Source organism: Thrips palmi, unplaced genomic scaffold (assembly GCF_012932325.1).
Source record: "Thrips palmi isolate BJ-2018 unplaced genomic scaffold, TpBJ-2018v1 HiC_scaffold_8, whole genome shotgun sequence".
Lineage (NCBI taxonomy): Eukaryota > Metazoa > Arthropoda > Insecta > Thysanoptera > Thripidae > Thrips > Thrips palmi.
Genome location: NW_023144635.1, coordinates 3,708,716 through 3,726,127, shown reverse-complemented (window position 1 = coordinate 3,726,127; position 17,412 = coordinate 3,708,716). Strand labels below are relative to the sequence as shown.

At 63.7% G+C, this 17,412-nt stretch overlaps 1 protein-coding gene across 5 annotated transcripts; it reads left to right on the top strand.

The window, feature by feature from the left end:
- The first annotated feature begins 3,137 nt into the window (after positions 1-3,137).
- On the top strand, positions 3,138-16,776 carry LOC117653717. Of its 5 annotated transcripts, none has more exons than XM_034399568.1 (8): positions 3,138-3,240; positions 10,520-10,775; positions 10,861-10,965; positions 12,016-12,144; positions 13,604-13,687; positions 14,180-14,311; positions 14,940-15,061; positions 15,181-16,776. In XM_034399568.1, exons 2-8 carry the CDS (start codon positions 10,521-10,523, stop codon positions 15,305-15,307), a joined length of 954 nt encoding a protein of 317 aa, XP_034255459.1. In that variant the 5' UTR covers positions 3,138-3,240; position 10,520; the 3' UTR covers positions 15,308-16,776. The 5 variants fall into 5 exon arrangements, with proteins under 5 accessions (XP_034255459.1, XP_034255458.1, XP_034255457.1 ...); XM_034399567.1 differs by having other exon boundaries at positions 12,013-12,144; XM_034399566.1 differs by having other exon boundaries at positions 10,861-11,043; positions 12,013-12,144.
- The last annotated feature ends 636 nt before the right edge of the window (positions 16,777-17,412 follow it).

Genomic DNA, 17,412 nt, shown 5'->3' with positions numbered 1-17,412 from the left:
GGCTCGGAGACGCGCTCCTGTCCTGCAGCTCCTGCCCGATGGCGACGAGCACGGCAATGATGGGGGAGCAAGGCACACTTTTACTAACAAAGTAGGAGAACAAAAACACACTTTTACCAACAAAAATTACCCCTTTTCCGAATTTATTTATTTTTTTCGAGGCGGGACTTGTTCCCGCTCGCGGTGTGCGGTTCGTCGCGGTGCTCCGTTCGCCCCTTCGCGCCTCCTTCGCTCGTGTTATGTCGCTCGCAATGGATAATGGGTTCGGCGTGACCGCAGAATCAGAACCTCTTTTTTCCGTATCAAACGCGAAACGTGTCTGCCACCGCCGCGGCACCTCGACGTCGACGCCGAGCTAAACACATCGTGGCGGCGGCACGGCGGCACGGCGGCCACCTCCGCCACAGCAGCGGTCCCGGCCGCGCTCATCTCCATTCCAAACATTCGACTTGTAACGGGTGCGATCCTGTTCCCCGGGAACCATTCACACGCCGCGCCGGCCGCGCCGCGCAGAAACAGGGCGGAGGAGGAGGAGAACCGGACGCACGCATGCAGGTGCACGCACTTGTTGTACTCGAAGGGCGGGTTCCACGTATGCATACACGGAGGCCCTTTACGAGCCGCGGGCACTTTGGAGTTACTGTTCACGGCGGCGCGGACCTCCCGGACCCCGAAGCGGCCCCACGCCCCGGGGAGGCGCCGCGGCCGCGGGGGACGCCGGCCGACGCCGGCCGACGCCGGCCTCCACGCGCCGCCTCCGGCCTCCACGCGCCGCCGCCGGCCTCCTGCTGCCCTGGCCGTTTAGTACCATGACGGCCGAGGCCGGGGCGGGGCGGGGCGGGGCGGGGCGGGGCGGGCTGTCCACCACCAGTAGAGGACCGACGACGCCAAGCCAGGCCTCTAACGGGACTTCCCCTCTGCTCCCCGTTCGACGTGCTCGTCAGTACCGTCAGGCGGTGGACCAGCAGGGGTCATGTGCGCCGAAGAGCCCTATCCATCCGCCGACTCACTCCGCACATCGTTTCCGTCTCTCTCTCTCTCTCGCATGGGAGCGCCGAAGGGGTGCGAGGGAGACAGAGCGACGGGGCGCTGTGCGCGGAATGGGGCGAAGGGCGAGGGCGTGTGTCGCTCGGGGCGGTGCGCGCGGCCCTCCGTGGCCACGAGTCTCATCAAGCCGCATGGGCGTAACCCTCACCGCCTCGCCCAAGTAATATACGTCCTTCGCGAGGTATGCAGCCAGGGCCAGAGGTGGCACGCATGCGTACACTGCACGCACACACGCACACGCACTTGGCAGCGTCCTGGCCTGCTAGCCGTTCTAACGGTGACGCCGGCTCCCCCGCCCCGCCCCCTCGCCGTCCCCCCGCGCACACCTGCGTCCCCGCGAGGCTCGGCGCTCCGCGCTCCGCGCTCCCCGCGCCCTCCTGGCGGCGTGGCGGCGCGCGGCCCGAGGCGCGGCGCGAGGCGCGAGGCGCCGGCCAAGCCGAGCTCCCAATGCATGCAGAGCAATGCAGAGCGGTAGCCTAATTGCCGGCTGTTTGTTTTTTTCAGAATGGCGTTCCCGCTCCGCCGCCGTTCGGTCGATTTCGGTTTCGGGCGCGTCGCCCCACATCCACACTGAAGCGCGCCCCTGCCTCGTCTGCCGCCCTGCCCAACAAGGCCAGTGGGTCGTCGACGGAAGCCGAGTGTGTTATTACCTCGTTATCGCGAGCTATCGCGGCCTATCCGGGAATCCGAGGGCGGATCGCCGCCAATCCGCCGATGAGTCCCGAACAGTGGCGGCGCCAGAATGTTTACCTCGCTCAGGCGGCCGCGAACCAGGAACCAGGACCAGGACGTCGGTCCCCCGCGTTCAGGTCTCTGCTCCACACATGCCGACCCGGCGGCGGTGCGGCCGAGAACGCCGAGACCGAAGAGGACAAAAAGGAGGGGGGGGGGAGGAATAATCTCGGTCAATAAGTCTGACTAACGTTGGCATTGTGCACCATGACAGGCGTCCGTTGGCGTCCGGGCACGCCGCGGGGTGGCTCTCGCAGTGCCCCTTTGACCCGCCACGCCCCCGTACGGTACCTTAAGGGCGATGTGCACGTCCTCGCCGGCGCGGCCCCGACGACCGCCTCTAAATTTGACACGCCCCCGACGACGGGCGGGACACCGGGACACCTGTGGAACGCCGGCAGGGGTCCTGGCGCGGCGACGGCGGCCTCTGAATCAGATTCGAATCTCTGTGCCATCCAGCCAGCTGGAAAGTGCAGGGCCCCGCCCCGCCCCGCGATATGGCCGTCGTGTCTTCTCCAGTTCCAGCAGCTGACTCCCGGAGCGACTCCCGGTGTGACTCCGGGGCGCGCGCAGTGGCGGCGGCGTGGGCTTTTCCAGGACATGCAAGGTGTGACGCAGGCCGCCGCCGCCGTGGCTCTCTCTCCCTCTGACGGTGTCCTCCGGGGGAAAGGGTTCTCGATGGCTCTTTTGGCAAGCGTTTAAAAATGATTGGGTTAACCGCATCTTAAGACGTGCAGGTTGTTTTTGTTGTTGTTGTTTCTTTTGTGGCACGGAATGTGACCTCGCGGGGTCTCACCAACCATAAGGGCGTGAGAGTGAATCTGATGCGTCCAGAGTTTGCCTTTTTTGCGGCCTCCTGGATGCTGGTTCATCGCGAATGGGCGGATAGGCAAGCAGGAAACCCTGCGCAGCGAAGATGCGCCAAAGCAGATGCTGTCCTTCTTGCCTGCCTTGTCCGCCTTCCGGGGGCTCTATCGGCTGGAATCCTCCCCTGCGGCATGGAAGCCACCCCCGCGGCCGGCAGCTCGGCCAGAGCGTCCTCCACGAGGCCCTGAAGTGCGTGGTGCACCTGACTGGCGGCCAGGGCCTCGGCCAGGGCCTCGGCCAGGGCCCCACGCCTCCGTCCTTGTTCCTCCGCCACGCCGCCCCTTTCCTCCTCCTCTCCTCCACCTCCGTCCATTCGTTCTAAGGTTCACCTCGCCCCACCCGGCCCCACCTGCCCGCCCCACCTGCCCGCCGGCCCGCCCAGCGCCCCCCACCACCGGCCCGGGGTACGTAGCTCGCTGGGCTGTGCTGGGCTCGGGCAGGAAAAGTGGGTCATCGTATATAAAGGAAGTTGAAGGTAGCTGGCGTGTCCACTCAGTGCCGAGTCTTTGCCGGGGACGCTTCGTGAGAGTGTGTGTGTTCAAGTTGAGTGTTTGGTGAATTTTCCCTCGAGGACTTACCAGTGACGTTGAGCAGGTGAGTTTGCGAGTGCGGCGGAGTGACTGCGTGGAGTGAAGGAGTACCATCGTCATGAGAGTGAAGAATGGTCGAGTGAGTGATTGAGTGAGCAAGACAATTGGAAATCGGACACGGACCAAGTGAACCATTGTGGCGTGGTGTCTCAAAGTGCATACGGGCGCTGTGCCGCGCCGTGTGGGTGGGAAGCGACCTGCAGCACTGCAGCCTTGTTGGCGGACATGGTGGCGGTCATGGTGGCGGCCGGCGCGGCGACCCAGACCCTGACCGCGGCGCACCGACCCTCGCCTTGAGCCGCGCAGCAAGACGCACTCAAGACGGGGCCCGGGGCCGTGTGAAAGGGGAAGTCCAGGTCGCTCCACGACCACCGCGTTCACCGCGTTCACCGCGTCGTCGGCCTGCCCGGCTGCCTTCCTCTCCGCACGCCGGTGGCCGGCGGCGACCGGCGGCGGCTCCAACATGCCCGCTTGGAAAGCGGTCTCGTGGCATCCCGAACCCGTCAGACGTCATCGAGTGAGAGCAGAGGAGGGCTTCACACACATGAGCTTCACCGCGTCTCCGTCTCCGCTTCGCGCCGCTTGCCGCTTCGCGCTCCAAGCCCGCGGGGGAGGGGGAGGGGGCATTGTCGCTTTCTTTTAATGATGCGTCCGCCGGTGTGCCTGCGCCACCGCCACGGCACTGCCACGGCCGTGTCGCCGAGCTTGTCTTTGGAATGGGCCGCCAAGCGCCGCCACTTCGGCCGTTAATTACAGTGGACATCCTCGGCTGCAGGCCGCAGTGAAGTGAAGTGCCGAAGTTAAGCGCCGAAGCGGCGGCCCACCGGCTTAAGGGAAATCGGATCCACGCCGAATTCCTGATCGCCTTGTGTCCTGGGGCGTCGTCGTCGGGGTGGCCGTTGATGAGCGCGGTTTGGAGTTGCGTCATTCCCAATGCCATACTAACGGTGCCGACGGAGGGAAGGGCCAAGGGCTAAGCGCCGCCAGGACCACGGCACTGTATCACGTTACTATCGTTATGGAGATGGCGGGCGGCGTCTCGGAGGCGCGGCGTGCCCACACCGTGCCCACACCGTGCCCACACCGTGCCCACACCGTGCCGAGCGGTGAACCCCGCAACGGGAAGTAGGTTAGGAATGCCACCCGGGTGGCGGGGAGCGGCGGGGTGGGGCGACGCGGGGTCCGGCCGTGTGTTGGGCCCTTGCCGCCCTGGCCGCGGCCGCCCGGGCCCGCTGGGAGGGGGCCGGTCCGATCGCCCGTTGCGGGACTGTGTTGGTTTGGACGTCCAGAGGGAAAGGGGGAGGGGGAAGAAAGCAGGGGAGTGGCACAAGCCGCGTGTGTGGAGAAACAAGGCAAGTCAGTTTTGTATGGGGAGACGCTCCTCCGAGGTTCGAATCCCGCCGGCTCGTTTTTCCTTTCTCCTTGTCCTCTAACATCGCTTCCTGCCGGCGATCGGCCGTCGGCCCGCGCACTACACTGTATTAGGGCGGCTGGAGGTAATATAATCACTGGCCCGGTCGGCCTGGCCGCCTGCCCACGAAACGAACGAAAAGAACGAGAAGCACCGGAGTGGCGGCGGGGCAGCGGGTCTCGGTGTATAATCTGATTATTATACCAGCCATGCCGCCATGCCGCCAGAGAGCGGCGAGTCCTGGTGGCAAGGCGCCGCCGAGCCGCCGAGGAGGCGATGTAGGGCGGCGAGACGCACCGGGACCACGCCGCGCCGCGCCCACCGACACGCCCGTCGGCCGTCGCCGTTTGCTTCATTCCCCCAACCCTTTTTTCCGTTTCCAAGCGCATCTTTTCTTGTTTCGCCTCGACACTGTCTCTAGGCGCCCCTTCCACTCCCCCGACTTTCCGTCGTGGCGCCTCAACGGAACCATTTATGGTGGCAATAGAATCATCGAGCGATTCGTTCCGCCGCACGTAATAAAATTGTACTATGAATTAAAGTTTAAGGTCCGTTCAGTGCCCCCCACCGGCGGCGTGTGTGCGTGTGTGTCTGACGCTTCGTGAAAGCTGCCCGCTAGGCCCGCCAGGCCGCCAGGCCCGCCGCACCGCGCTCGTCTGGAAGCTGCCCAAAACGGCGCGGCCCGACGCGGCCCGCTCCCCGAACCTCCGACACACGAGAAGGCGTCGGCGATCCGCGGGCCGCAGCTCGCACTTGCACGACGTGATGCGCCACAAGCGGGGTGCGAATCAGTTGCCGTGTCGATCTCCCGCCGCACCTCACGTCGCGCCGCTGTCAGGCCGCTTTGCCGGCGGCGGGCAGCAGTAGACAGTGTAGGAGTAGTTTGCGGTGCGCCAAGTCAGGCCGAGCCGAAGCGGCGCACGTGCCTCGTCCTGGTCGTCCTGGTCGTCCTCCTCGTGCCCGCGGCCGCGGCGCCGCCACCTGTCCTGCGGTGGCCCGCAACCAGCCCGGCCGCGAAGCAGCGCGAAGCAGTGTTCAGCGCCCCGCCGAGGCCGCGGCCAGATCCGCCGTGCCTCATTCCGGTTTGTTTCGTCGCTCTGTCTCTCTCGCACCCGTACGGGCCGCCCCATGAGTGCGACAGAGACAGAGCGACGACGCGACCCTTCGGAAGCAGACGGCCAGCCGCCTGGACGGCGTCCTAGTCCCTGTCAATGGCTTGTCCGCCGTCCATCCCGGCGTCCCGTTTTCGAAAGCGCCGGATGCCTCAAGAAAGAGCGCGATCCCCGTTCAGGGTCCGTTCGAGTTCGAGTTCGAGTCCGCGACCCGCGGAAAGGCGTTGGCGGCAGAACCCGCAGAACGAATGCATGTCGCGGACTGCCATGCCGTTTGTGTATTGAGCGTTCCGTCGTCCCGTCCTCACATGGTGACGGTTCGGCGCGCCGTGCCAGTTTCCTTCGGTTTCCTTCGGAAGGCCGGGCCGCCGGGCCGGGTTGGCGCGGAGCCTAGCCTAGCCCAGCCCCAAGCCCAGCCCAGCCGGCCTGCAGCACTCCCGTTACGCCGCTCCAGATCGCCTGGGCAGCCGGGCCGTAGCCGGGCGGCCGGCAGGGCCTGGACGCGCATGGCCAGCATGGCCAGCATGGCCAGCATGGCGATGGCCAGGACGGCTCCTGGAAAGCGAGCTCACCGTGCTGCCACGGCCGCCAGGGGGCCGTCCGCGTGAGCGTTGCGGTTCGCGAATAGATCAGATAACGATTTCGGGCCCGGCGTCGGCGGCGTCGACGTCGTCCAGCCACGGCGCCACCCTGCCGTGCGTTCTGGATCCGTGTCTCGATCGAGGTTCGAGGCCTCGCTGTGGCCAGACAATGCGATCGAATGATCGGGCCGACGTCGGCGCGGTCGTTGCCCCGCACACACTGCCTGGTCGTCGACCCTGGAGCCTGCAGAACCCAATGTCCCCTGTCAATCGCGCTCGCCGTTTTCGGCGCTTGAAAGGAGCCGAGGCCTGCGCGGGCCCGCTGTGGTCCGCCCGGCGGGGGACCGGCGGATTTGCGGAGAGCGCCATTGTGCACGCGACACCTCGCCGACGACGCGCCGGTCGGGGCCACCCACACCGCACCCGCCCCGCCCCGCCACGCCACGCCCCGCCACGCCCCGCCACGCCCCGCCACGATCATCTCGTCGAACTAAACAAAGGCGGTCGCCACCGTCCCCACGCATGCGGCGGCACGCGGCACGCGGCGGGCGTTGCGCAAGCGGGGACCGGGGACCGTGGACCACGGCGCGGACGGACTGCTTTCGCCAGGAACCGGTGGCGCGGCGAGTGTCAGCCGGGCCGGCCGGGCCAGGACATCCCCTGTCGAGGGATGATGCACGCTGCCCTTGCCAGGCTAGTTCGGCACTAGTTCAACGACCCGCGGCTCGAGGCGCGAGGCGCGAGCCGGGCGTGGCGAAGGGACTCGCGGAGTAGAGGGGATAGCGAAGCCCGGCGCAGCCTTGGCGCCTTGGCGGTAGCGCTGCCGCCGCGCTGCCGCGGTGCCGCGGTCAGTGACTCACTCGCTTTTGGTCCACTTTCTACACCCAAGTGCCGCGGCCAATGACGCACCGCGAAGCTCGGCGAAGCTCGAAGCCAGCCAGTCCTATCCGGATTTTTGGGCGCGTGCGCCGACGAAGGAGGGTGCAGGACCCCGCGCGTCGATCGCGAATGTCCGGGCCGGGGCTCATTTCTCGGACGGAGACGCGCCCAGTGGCGGCGCCCGGCCGGCTACGTGGCTACGTAGTTGGCGTCCACGCGGCGCGCTCCGCTCGCTTCGCTTCCGGAAGGCCAAGACCCTCTCCGCTCATTTCTCCTTCTCGCGCGTCGCTTGGCAATGCTTGGCAAGGTGCGTCCGCGTGCGCGCCAGCTCGCCGTGTTTTGATAAGGCCGATATCGTGTGCGCGCCGGCAGTGTGCGCGCGCGTGCGCGGAAGGCAGCGAGGGGCGCTGTGGCCGATTCATCGGCGGGGCAAATTGGAGTGAAAATTAAGCGAAAGTGGAAGAGGCAGGAGGCAAAGGCGGCCCGCGGAACGGGCGTGGCTGCGTGGCTGCGTGGCGGCGCGCCGCTGACCGTCATGATCAGCCGGCCGCTTCCTGGCGTCCGGCGGGCCGGCGGGCAGGCCAATGAGCTTGCCGGCGAGGAAGTACAGTGGCGTGTCCGCCGCGCCGCGACGCACGCCGTATGACGGCATCGATTGCCCGACCCGCCGCGGGGCGCAGCCTCATGCCGCCTTTCCCTCGGCAGCTCCTCGCCGGCGGGGCTGTGCCGCCGTGCCTCCTCGAGCTGGGCCTTCTTGACCTGCCCCGCCGGGCCTCCGGGCCGCCGGGCCTGCCGGCTAGAAAGTGCGCGGGCGGCCCGCTGCCACCAGGCTGCCGCGGCTACGGTCCCTAAAGGCCGCCGTGAACGGCGCCCCGCCCGAATGGCCAACTCTGACCGACGAGCTTCTCATACTCGTTCTTGGAAGGCGGACCGCTTTTCCGGTCCGGGGCCCGGGGGCCTCGTCTGAGGTCGCCGACGACAACGAGGGGTTCGCCGCGCTCAATGAGGATGAACAGAAAGCGAAAATATGGGTCAGCCGGGACGGCCTTCTAGACCCGGCCGGGGGCACGACGGCGCGACAGCACGACGGCGCTCGCTGGGCTTAGCCGACGACAACGGCAGCAATAACAGGCAGACGGTACAAGACAGAGGCCGGCTCGCCCTGGTGGCTAAGCAGGCAGTCACGTTCCCAGGGCCGCGGGGCAGTGAGTGTGCCCCTCCCCCTTCTCCACCACGCCTCACCTAACGGGACGGCGGGGCCTGGGATGCCCTGGGCCAGCCTTGGGCCCTCGGTGGGGTAGGGCCGGGCGGGGCGAGGCCGGGCCTTCGGTTGCCGGAAAAACGAAAACGAGGAGTAATATCTCTCTGATGAGGTTTCGCTTTCATCCTCCCCCTCCCTTCCCCGCCGTGCCCGCCCACGCCTAGGAACACGACGAACGCGACGACGATTGTGCCTGGCCGGGCCGCCCGGCCGAGAAGGAGGCGGGGTTGATAGAGGACGAAAGTGAGGACGGTGGCGGCACGGCGGCGGGGTGTCGCGCCGGCCCAACCCCGTCCGACCCTGGCTACGTCTGACTACACAAAGGCCGTGCAGGTGCTCGCCAGGTAGGCTGGCTTGCTGGCTGTGGGGCTAAAGTGGGCTAGCCCGGGCCGCCGTCTGCAGACCTTTCCATTTCATTTCCATTCCGCCCGCCCTAGCCCGCCCCGGTGTGGTGCAGTATCCTGGTCGTGCTGGCGCTGCTGGCGCTCCGGGAGGACCTTTAGGGACACCTCTGGCGCCGGCGCCACCGCGCCACCGTCCGTGTGGGAACGGAACCGCGCCGCGAGGTCCCTCCCTGAGGCACTGTAGAGGCTAGGCAGGCCTCGGCAGGCCGGGGCGTGGGAGGGCGATGAAAAAAGTACATGTCCGATTGTATCAGAGCCGGGCCGGCCAGCAGGTGCATTCCGAACAGTGCTCCGTCGCTCTGGTTCTCTCGCTCGCACCCCAATGCAGCGCCCCATGAGAGCGAGAGAGAACTCCGACGGCACTGGTCGGAATCCAGCGAATCCAGCGTCCAGGCGGCGCCCTTTTATTCGGAGAAAATGGATCCGGCCGGCGTCATGTCAGCCGTGCCGTGCCTGCCGTGCCTGCCGTGCACACGTACTCGAGAACCCCACCCTGCCCTGCCCTGCCTCGCCGCGACGCAGCGTTTCTGGGAAGCCGGCCGAAAGTTTCGGATCGTCGTTCAGGGAGACAAAAACGTCCTGAGCGGCGCGGCTGTCACGAGGAGACTCCACTGCAAGGGCGCGACGCGCGACGGCCGGTGAGGTGGAGGCCCGATGGCCCGATGGGGAGGGGCGGGGCGGGGCGCCGACGTCGCCGACGTGCGCCCCGGGACTTGACTTTCTACAAGCCGGATGCAGCGTGGAGACGCGCGTGGGTCACGCGTGACGTCACGGCAACCGCCGGGCCTCTGCCACGTAACAGACGCACGCGTCACATGTCGGACGCGACGGCGACGGCGAGGGCGCCCGCGGGGCCACTCTTAGGCCGAACAGAGCTTGCGCCGCTCCGTCCCCCTTGCACCTTGCACTGCTCGCGCCGTCTAACACTCACGGGCGGACAAAACACTATCGGCATGGCAGTAGCGGGCACTGGCGCCCTGCCGCCCTTTCCCGGATCGGCGCGGCGCCTAGCCACACACAGCCCTGTCCCGATGGCGGCCAGAGAGGCGCCGCGACATCGCCGCGCAGGCTTTCACATTTACGGTGAACTTGGCACTGCGGAGCCGGGGTGTCGGAGTGCCGGCCGCGGGGCCATGCAGTGCGAGGGCTGGGGATTCCTCCGACGACGATTCTGTTCCGCCCCAAAGTCTGAAGCAGCCATTGTAGTACTCTTGCTGGCACAAAGTCACCGCCCTTCTTGTGCAATTTTATTCTCCGCGAATGGGGAGAGAGACTAGTGTGTCGAGAGTCGTGTAAGCTTCCCGGTCGTCTTGTCGGCGCTTGCGCAGGCTTGCCACAGCACGCGCACCGACGCGGCCGCGGCCAAGTAGACCGGGCGGATGGAGGATGCCGCGAGGCTGAGGCCGCGGATGTCCCCGTTCGTGGCGGCCGCGTCGCCGCGTCGCCGCGTCGCCACGCGTGTCCGAGACATCCTGCGTTTGTCCGTCTGCGACGAGTCTGCGACTCTGTGAGCGATTGTGTGGTTGCGTCAGCGGGCTGCTTCACGCGAGGGTCGTAGAAGAACCCCCCACACAGCCCCCTTGTTTGACTCTTTGACTGCCGTTTAATCCAGTGCGTTGCTTGTGTCGTTGGCAGGATGCAGCAGAGTCAGGTGATAGGGTGGGCCCTCGTGGTCTTGGTGGGCTGCTCCGCGGTGCTGCCCGTCCTGGCGCTCCCGCACCAGGTGCCGCCGCCACAGCAGCTGCAGCACCGACAGTACCCAGTGTACCAGCACCCCGGCCAGCAGCAGCAGCCCCACGCCGAGGCCCGCAAGTACGCCGAGAAGCCCAACGCCATGAAGAAGGTGCCCATCGACAACGATCTGGACGACATCCAGACCAACCAGATCTCGGTGAGTTTGGTCGGCAACGAGGGTTTCAAAAGCACCGTATTCGTGGACAACACCCCTCTAACGACATTCCTTTTCCTCCTTGCAGCAGGACGGCTTCTCCTGGGGCAGCATGCTCAGCATGATCATGCAGATGTTGTTCAACGGCGGCGCCCAGGCCGGCCCCAGCAAGTCCGAGGGTCTGGATGACGATGTACGTCCAACCACAACCACCACACCTCCACCTCCACCGCCCTCTAAAACTCACGACTCTTCAGACTATGCACTTTCAGTAAGACCCAATCCGCTTCAACTTGAGCACTCCGCCTTCTGTCGGTTCGGTTCGTTCGGTTGGCCAGCAAAGCAACGGGGGCACCTCGCCGCGGATCTGCTCGACGCGCCGACAGGCCGACAGCGGCAGGCCGACAGGCCGACGGGCAGCGACAACCAAGTCGCCACGGCGCCGCCGCCGCCGAGACAGAGACAGGCTCTCTTCAAGCAGGCCGGCCTGAGCTAGCTGTCCCTCTTTTTTCTGGCGACAGTCCTCCTCTCGGTTTCTCTACTGGGCGCGGGTGGAGCTCTTCGGTGGCTCTAATCAGGGGATTTCAGCCCCGCCGGGTTCGTAGTTTCGGTCCGCCGCTGAACCTAGAACGGTTTGGGTTTTTGAGGTTTGACTGACTGATTCGAAGGTCTCAAGGGCGATTCTACGAATGCCGAGAGGAAGCACGGCCGACTTCAGGCTTTGGACAGCAGGACTGCAATAAAGCTCCCGGGAGGAACGTTGGTCGAGTACCTTAGCCGGGACTGCAGTTAAGTTGGTACAGGGGAGCGTTTGCGAGTTGTTTCCGTCCGAACCGATATTCAAGATGCAAAGCAATGCAGAGAACGGAAAGCGGAAAGGATAACTGTGCGACGAGACCTTTTTCACTTGACCTTCTCCAGAGTCCAGACAGTCCAGACAGTCCAGACCCGGGACGTGACGATGCGGACGACGCGGCGGTCCTGCCCTGCTTTGTTCCTGACCCTCGCCTTGCCTCGCCTCGCCTCCCTCTACCTCCAAGTGCATGTTCCGATTCGGTGAAGGGAAAAGCGACTAACCGACCGCCGCTCATCTCAGTGCTTTCTGACTAACCAATCCAATTGCGCTCTCCAGCCATTCATTGCCTTGCCTCCCCGTGACGAGTTTGGCCGGCCCGCCAGGCGGCTGGCGCAAGGGCTGGCGGCGTTTTCGGAGCTGAGATGGTCCTCTTTCTTCCCGCAGCAGTCCATGGCGCCCGCCTCCCCCTGGGCCCAGGTCCTCCAGGTCGGACTCAAGATCCTCTCGCACTTCCTGGGCGGCGGCGCCGCTGCCGGTGACGGCATCGACAAGGTCGACAACTCCTCCCCCATGCAGGTCAGTGACGCCGGCAAACCGGCTGCCCGCACGCGCGCCGATGACACGGGAGAGGACTCGAGACGTTCCAGATTCGGGGAGGCCCACTGTTGGCGACCGCACTGGGCAATGCTCGCCGGTTGGCAGGCGTGGCTCCCTGAACTCTGCGATGCTCTTCAGTTCCGCACCATCGCGAGTTGACGCGGCGCTGCCGCGCGATTCAGAACGGCGGTTCGTCGCTGTGTCTCTCTCGCACTCATGGAGAGCTCCACGAGTGCGACAGAGACAGAGCGACGAAACGACTCTGCTGCATCGCTCGACGGGTGGCGTTGGCACCTCGCGGACAAATTAACCCGCGAGACGTCGTGAAAGAAAACTAACGCTTGTGGTGGCGACTCGCTGCGCTGCGCGGGCCCGAGACATCCTCGCCGTCCCAGCCAGGGCGGTCGCAAACCACGCGGGCCGCCTACACTGGCCGCCTGGTTTGCGGACGCTTCCTTAGTTTGTATATATTAGAGTGACTAACCGAGACTGGTTGGTGACTTGTTGATGCTTCCTGATCGAATTGACGATGGGCAGACTAGGGCGGAGAGCGCGGCGTGTCCGATCCCGTGCGCGCAGTCTCTCCACCACTTTTCTTAAAAAATTATCAGAAAAAAGCCTTTACTTTATTGGCCCCAAAAAATTAACGTATTCTTCCCTTGCCTGTCCGACCCTGTTTCCATTGCCACGGGGCGTCCGGGGTCCGAGGGCGTTGGAGGATCAGGCCCCGGAGCGCGGAGCGTGTTTGGAGAACGGGGGCAGCGCACGCACGCACGCACGCACCCAGGGCACGCCGAGCCACGCCTCGCATCCATGTCACGCGACACGCTCCAAAACGTCGCGGTCCAAGACCTCCGAGGCGTCCGCTCGGCTCGGCCCGGCTCGGCGTGGCCTGGTTCCGTTCGGAGGCAGAGTCAGAGGCGCTTTTCTAAATTAGTCGGCAAAAAACAAAACCAAGACAGCGGCGAGCCGATCGAGGCTTCTTTCTGTTTCCGCCGCTGTCTCGCTCCGCGGAAGCGCGTTTTTCAAAAGACTGCCACATTTCAAATCCCATACCGTGACATTTTGTTAGCGCGAATAACTCACTGCTGGGTTTCACTTTTGAAGGGCACGGGCCTGGGCGAAGTTTCGGTTGAAGGGAGTCGATATATTGTCTGGCACGAAACTGCACTCTGCATCACTGCATGGCTCTGTAGAATGCTAGGCGTTCGCCGTGTTGGCCACACTGCTTTATTGTACAAATTCATTCCGTAGCGCATGCATGTCCAACAGCAAGGCGGCTAGTACGTTATTTTTAACTTGGAAGTCGATGCACCGATGGGTGCCGCGATATATCGACGCCATGATGCTGCCTACCGAGACTTCGCCCAGAGCGTTTCCACCGATCCGCTTGGTCGGCTTGGTTCTGATGGTTGTGTTGGTACCGCCGTGCACGCAGGGTATCATCGCCGCTGTGCTTTCTACCGTGCTGGGATCTAAGGATCCCGACCAGGTGGCCACCATGGCTAAGCAGGCCGGAGAGGTAAGTGCTTGGAACACTTCGAACCGTCGTCACACTACGCTCAGAATCCAAATTTCGGGCTTGAGACGAGTTACCCGCGGGTTTTTTTTTTTCGATCTCAATTTTTGCCAAACTTGTGCAAAACAAAAACTTAAAAAAAATTATTTGTGTTAATTTTTTAAATTGTTGGAACCTAACGACCGCGACGCGGGCCGAACGTGTTTCTGTTTGTGCACGCCGTCCGCACCCACTAGTGCCACTAGTGCTCCACGCCGCGCCAGTGCACCTGCTTGAGTAGCATGCTTAGCGGGGCCCGCATGCTGGGGCCGGGTGCCGGTACGGTAGCTAACCCTCGCCGCTGCCAGGCGGGACTCAATCCAGCACCTTTCTCCGGAGTGGAGAAACGGAAAAACAGTCATTTTTGGAAGAAAAGAAAAAAATTGTGCCCCCGTCTGGCATCGCTCATTGTTCGGACTGATTCCCTGACTGACCGAGGCCCTCCTCCGCTTGCAGTTCATCAACATCGTCGTCAACCTCCTGGACGCCCTCAAGACCTCCTTCAGCCACCGCTCCATCGCCGCCCGATCCCTCGGCAAGAAGGACTCCGTCTCCGAGGCCGCCGTGGCCGGCATCAGCGTGCTCAAGGTGGGCATGGCGAGCATCGCGTTCTTCCTTTTGTTTACTTTTATTGTCCGCCGTAAAAGAAAGCCGACCGCGGAGAGAAACGGCAAACGGCGCCAACCGCCGTGGAGCGCGAAAGAAAGAAAGTATGAGAACGCGCGGCCGGGCGCGCGTCGCGTGTGTGCAGTGTAGGAGCCAAACCCGGCCTAGCCCGGCCTAGCCCGGCCTAGCCGCCACCGCACAGTGGGCCAGCCGGCGGCCAAAACTCTAGACGCGATTTGATTCCCAGAGTCACTAAAGAGGACTCGAACCGAACGTGTGACCCCCACCAATGGATTCCTCACTCGCAGAGCAATCCATTGGTGGGGTCACACGTTCGGCTCGAGTCCCATTGAGCGACTCTGGAACTCAAAACGCGTTCGGGATTTTGACCGCCTCCACTGGCCCACTGTGCGCCGCAGCAATGGCACGCCGCCTGCGAACTCCAGGGTAGGCAGCACCGCGCCACGGCCGTGCGTGGCGGGCTGGCCCAGCCGCCAGGCGCTCTCCCCCTCGCGCTGCGACGCGCTGCGACGCGACGCGCGCCCACTTGAACGCCGCGCCCCTCGCCCCTCTCACTCGCTCACCGCTCTCTCTCTCTTGGCTCCCGCAGGGCTACGTCAGGACCTTCAAGACCAGCGACGACAACTGCATGCAGAAGTTCCTCTGCGAGGCCAACAGGGAGTGCTCCGCCGACCAGCAGGGCTCCAGCGCCATCTACTGCCAGCTGGGATCGTGAGTCTTTCGCTTTGTCTTTTCCCCCTTCTTTTTGTTTTTACCGTGCCGTTTAAATTTTACCGCGGCGCGTCTGCCGGTACGGCCCGACACTGACGACGGTGCTTGTGCTTCTCCAGGTACGCCGCCAGCTTCTTCCTGCAGAGGTCCACCGCCACGCCCTTCGACATGTACTACGAGGCGGGCCGCCGCGGCAGGAGCCAGGCGGACTGCCAGCAGCTGTACCTGCAGTGCAACGAAGTCTAGGCCCCCGCGACGCGAACCAAACGGACTTTGTAATCAATTTATTTATTATTTATTTGGAAAACAGTGTGGCGCCGGCCAAAATAGCGGCGACGAAAAAGCAAGTCGGCCGCCCGGTCACAAGCCCGTTTCAAGAGGACGGCGTCTTCGTGCTCACCACCGACGAGGACGAGGGTGCGAACCCTCTCCGAGAACAAGACGGAGGGCCGCGATGTAACGCGAGCACCTCCCTTCCCCTTGCACCCAGAGCTTTGTGTCCTTCGCTGTCCCCTCGCGGGCCTTCTTCGCGGTGCTTTGGGTGTGTGACTGCAGGAAGCTAACTGGAACGGGGCCACTCCCAGGCCCTATCCTCTCCGTCCAGGTGGCGGGCCGCGCTGCCTCGCCAGAGGAACGCGGCGCGCTCCGCCCGTCTCTATTTATTTTACCTTTATTTATTTGGCGAGACCAATAGCCGACGCGAGCGCATTGCACAAAATGCTGAAGCGGCACCGAGGCGAGGGGCGAACGCGCAGGGGGGCGGCAGCCTCCACAGGCCGTCTGCAAACATTCGGAGCAAGACCGCGTTTCGGTTCAAATTCCAAATTTCCCTTCGGCCCCGCGGCTCGGCTCCGCGTTGTGGAGTCTGAGGTTCCCTTGCGCGCCCCCGCTGGTCCGGGGGGTGTAGATAGAGCGCTCTCAGGGCAGAGGCGCGCGAGCCATCCCTGTCTGGCACTGCGGGCGCTCTCCCTGCGGTACACTGCAATGCACTGCAGCGGCGCGGCGCTCACAGGGCAGGCAGGGCACGCGGGCCGAGCCGGCGCGGCTCCAGGCTGCCCCAGGCCCCACGCTGGAGGCGGCCGTCGGACCGGGCCGCGCAAGGCCCCGTGCTCCGACCACGGTCATCCGTAGCGGTTAAGCTAGCGTTAAGACTTAGCTTTATTCTTGTCCTGTGTTGTTGATACTTGTATAGATTTTTATTTGTGGAACCCGGGGGCGTCCAGGGAGGCGCGACGCGGGGGCCCCAGGGTTCAATCGGAGTCTGACTGATATTTTAATGAAGCGAAGGGGCGTGCTGCTTGGTGCTGCTGTCCGAACGCTTGTCGTATGTTTCAACCAAAATATGATTTCATCTTCAGACGCTTTGAGTGAGCGACGTGAAGTGTCCCTGTGTGTGAATGAATGTTTATAAATAGTTTATTTATTTATTTGTAGTGGTGATTGTAGATGTGACTGTTTATTTATTTTCTGTTTTGCACGAGGTTCTAATTACCTCGTGTCTCATTCTCGCCAAAACTAATAACAGAACTGAAAAAAAAATGGGTTCAATGTTCTATTTGTTTTTTAATGTTTCATCAGTATTAATACTTCGTAAAACATTCCGGTTTTTCTTTTCGTTTCTGAAAACTTTGTGAATACAATCATTTGTATTTTTTTTCTGTTGAACTGTCAACGCCAACTTTGTCTCTCAACGAATAAAAACTTTGAAAAAATTACCAAGTTGCTAATTTTCCCCCCTTCCCCTTTCTTTTAACTCCAACCAAATAGCTTGCTTCCTTTTTCCCACTGTTGCAAACTGCTGGCGGGGCCGTAATACTTGTAGACTGACAGAGAGGTGGCTGGGGCGGTAAGCAGGGCATAAAACGTAATCGGCACGGCTGCGGCGGGGCGGGGCGGGGCCCTGGCTGGCTTGGCTAGGCCTGTGGCATTAGCCAGCATTAGCAGCCGGGCGATGGCCGGTCGGCTTCGGCAGCGCAGGCAAGGGTGCAGTACATCAGCCGACACGTTTGTTTTGGTGGGAGTGGCGCCGCGGAGGCCGTGGAGGCCGTGGAGGCCGTGGAGGCCGTGGAGGCCGTGGAGGCCGTGGAGGCCGTGGAGGCCGTGGAGGCCGTGGAGGCTGCCGGACCCTGGCGGACCAAATCAAAGTCCGTTCACAGTTTACACAACATTAGAAGAAGGGGCCGGCCTTTCGGGCTTTCGGGACGCGTCAAAGAGGCTTTCAGAGGCCATCGGCCCACGAGCAGCCTCATTTTATTTGAAGATGCGGTTCGATACTGAACACATGGCCCCACCACCACACACCACGGCCTCCACGCCGCTCCGCCAGCAGCGCGCGGCGCGGCGGGTAAAAG

Excerpts from the sequence above, each read along its gene's own strand:
- LOC117653717 (XM_034399566.1), top strand. The coding sequence starts at position 10,521 with ATGCAGCAGAGTCAGGTGATAGGGTGGGCCCTCGTGGTCTTGGTGGGC. Across the intron at positions 10,776-10,860 it reads TCCAGACCAACCAGATCTCG|CAGGACGGCTTCTCCTGGGG; the intron begins GTGAGTTTGGTC and ends TCCTCCTTGCAG. Across the intron at positions 13,688-14,179 it reads TGGCTAAGCAGGCCGGAGAG|TTCATCAACATCGTCGTCAA; the intron begins GTAAGTGCTTGG and ends CTCCGCTTGCAG.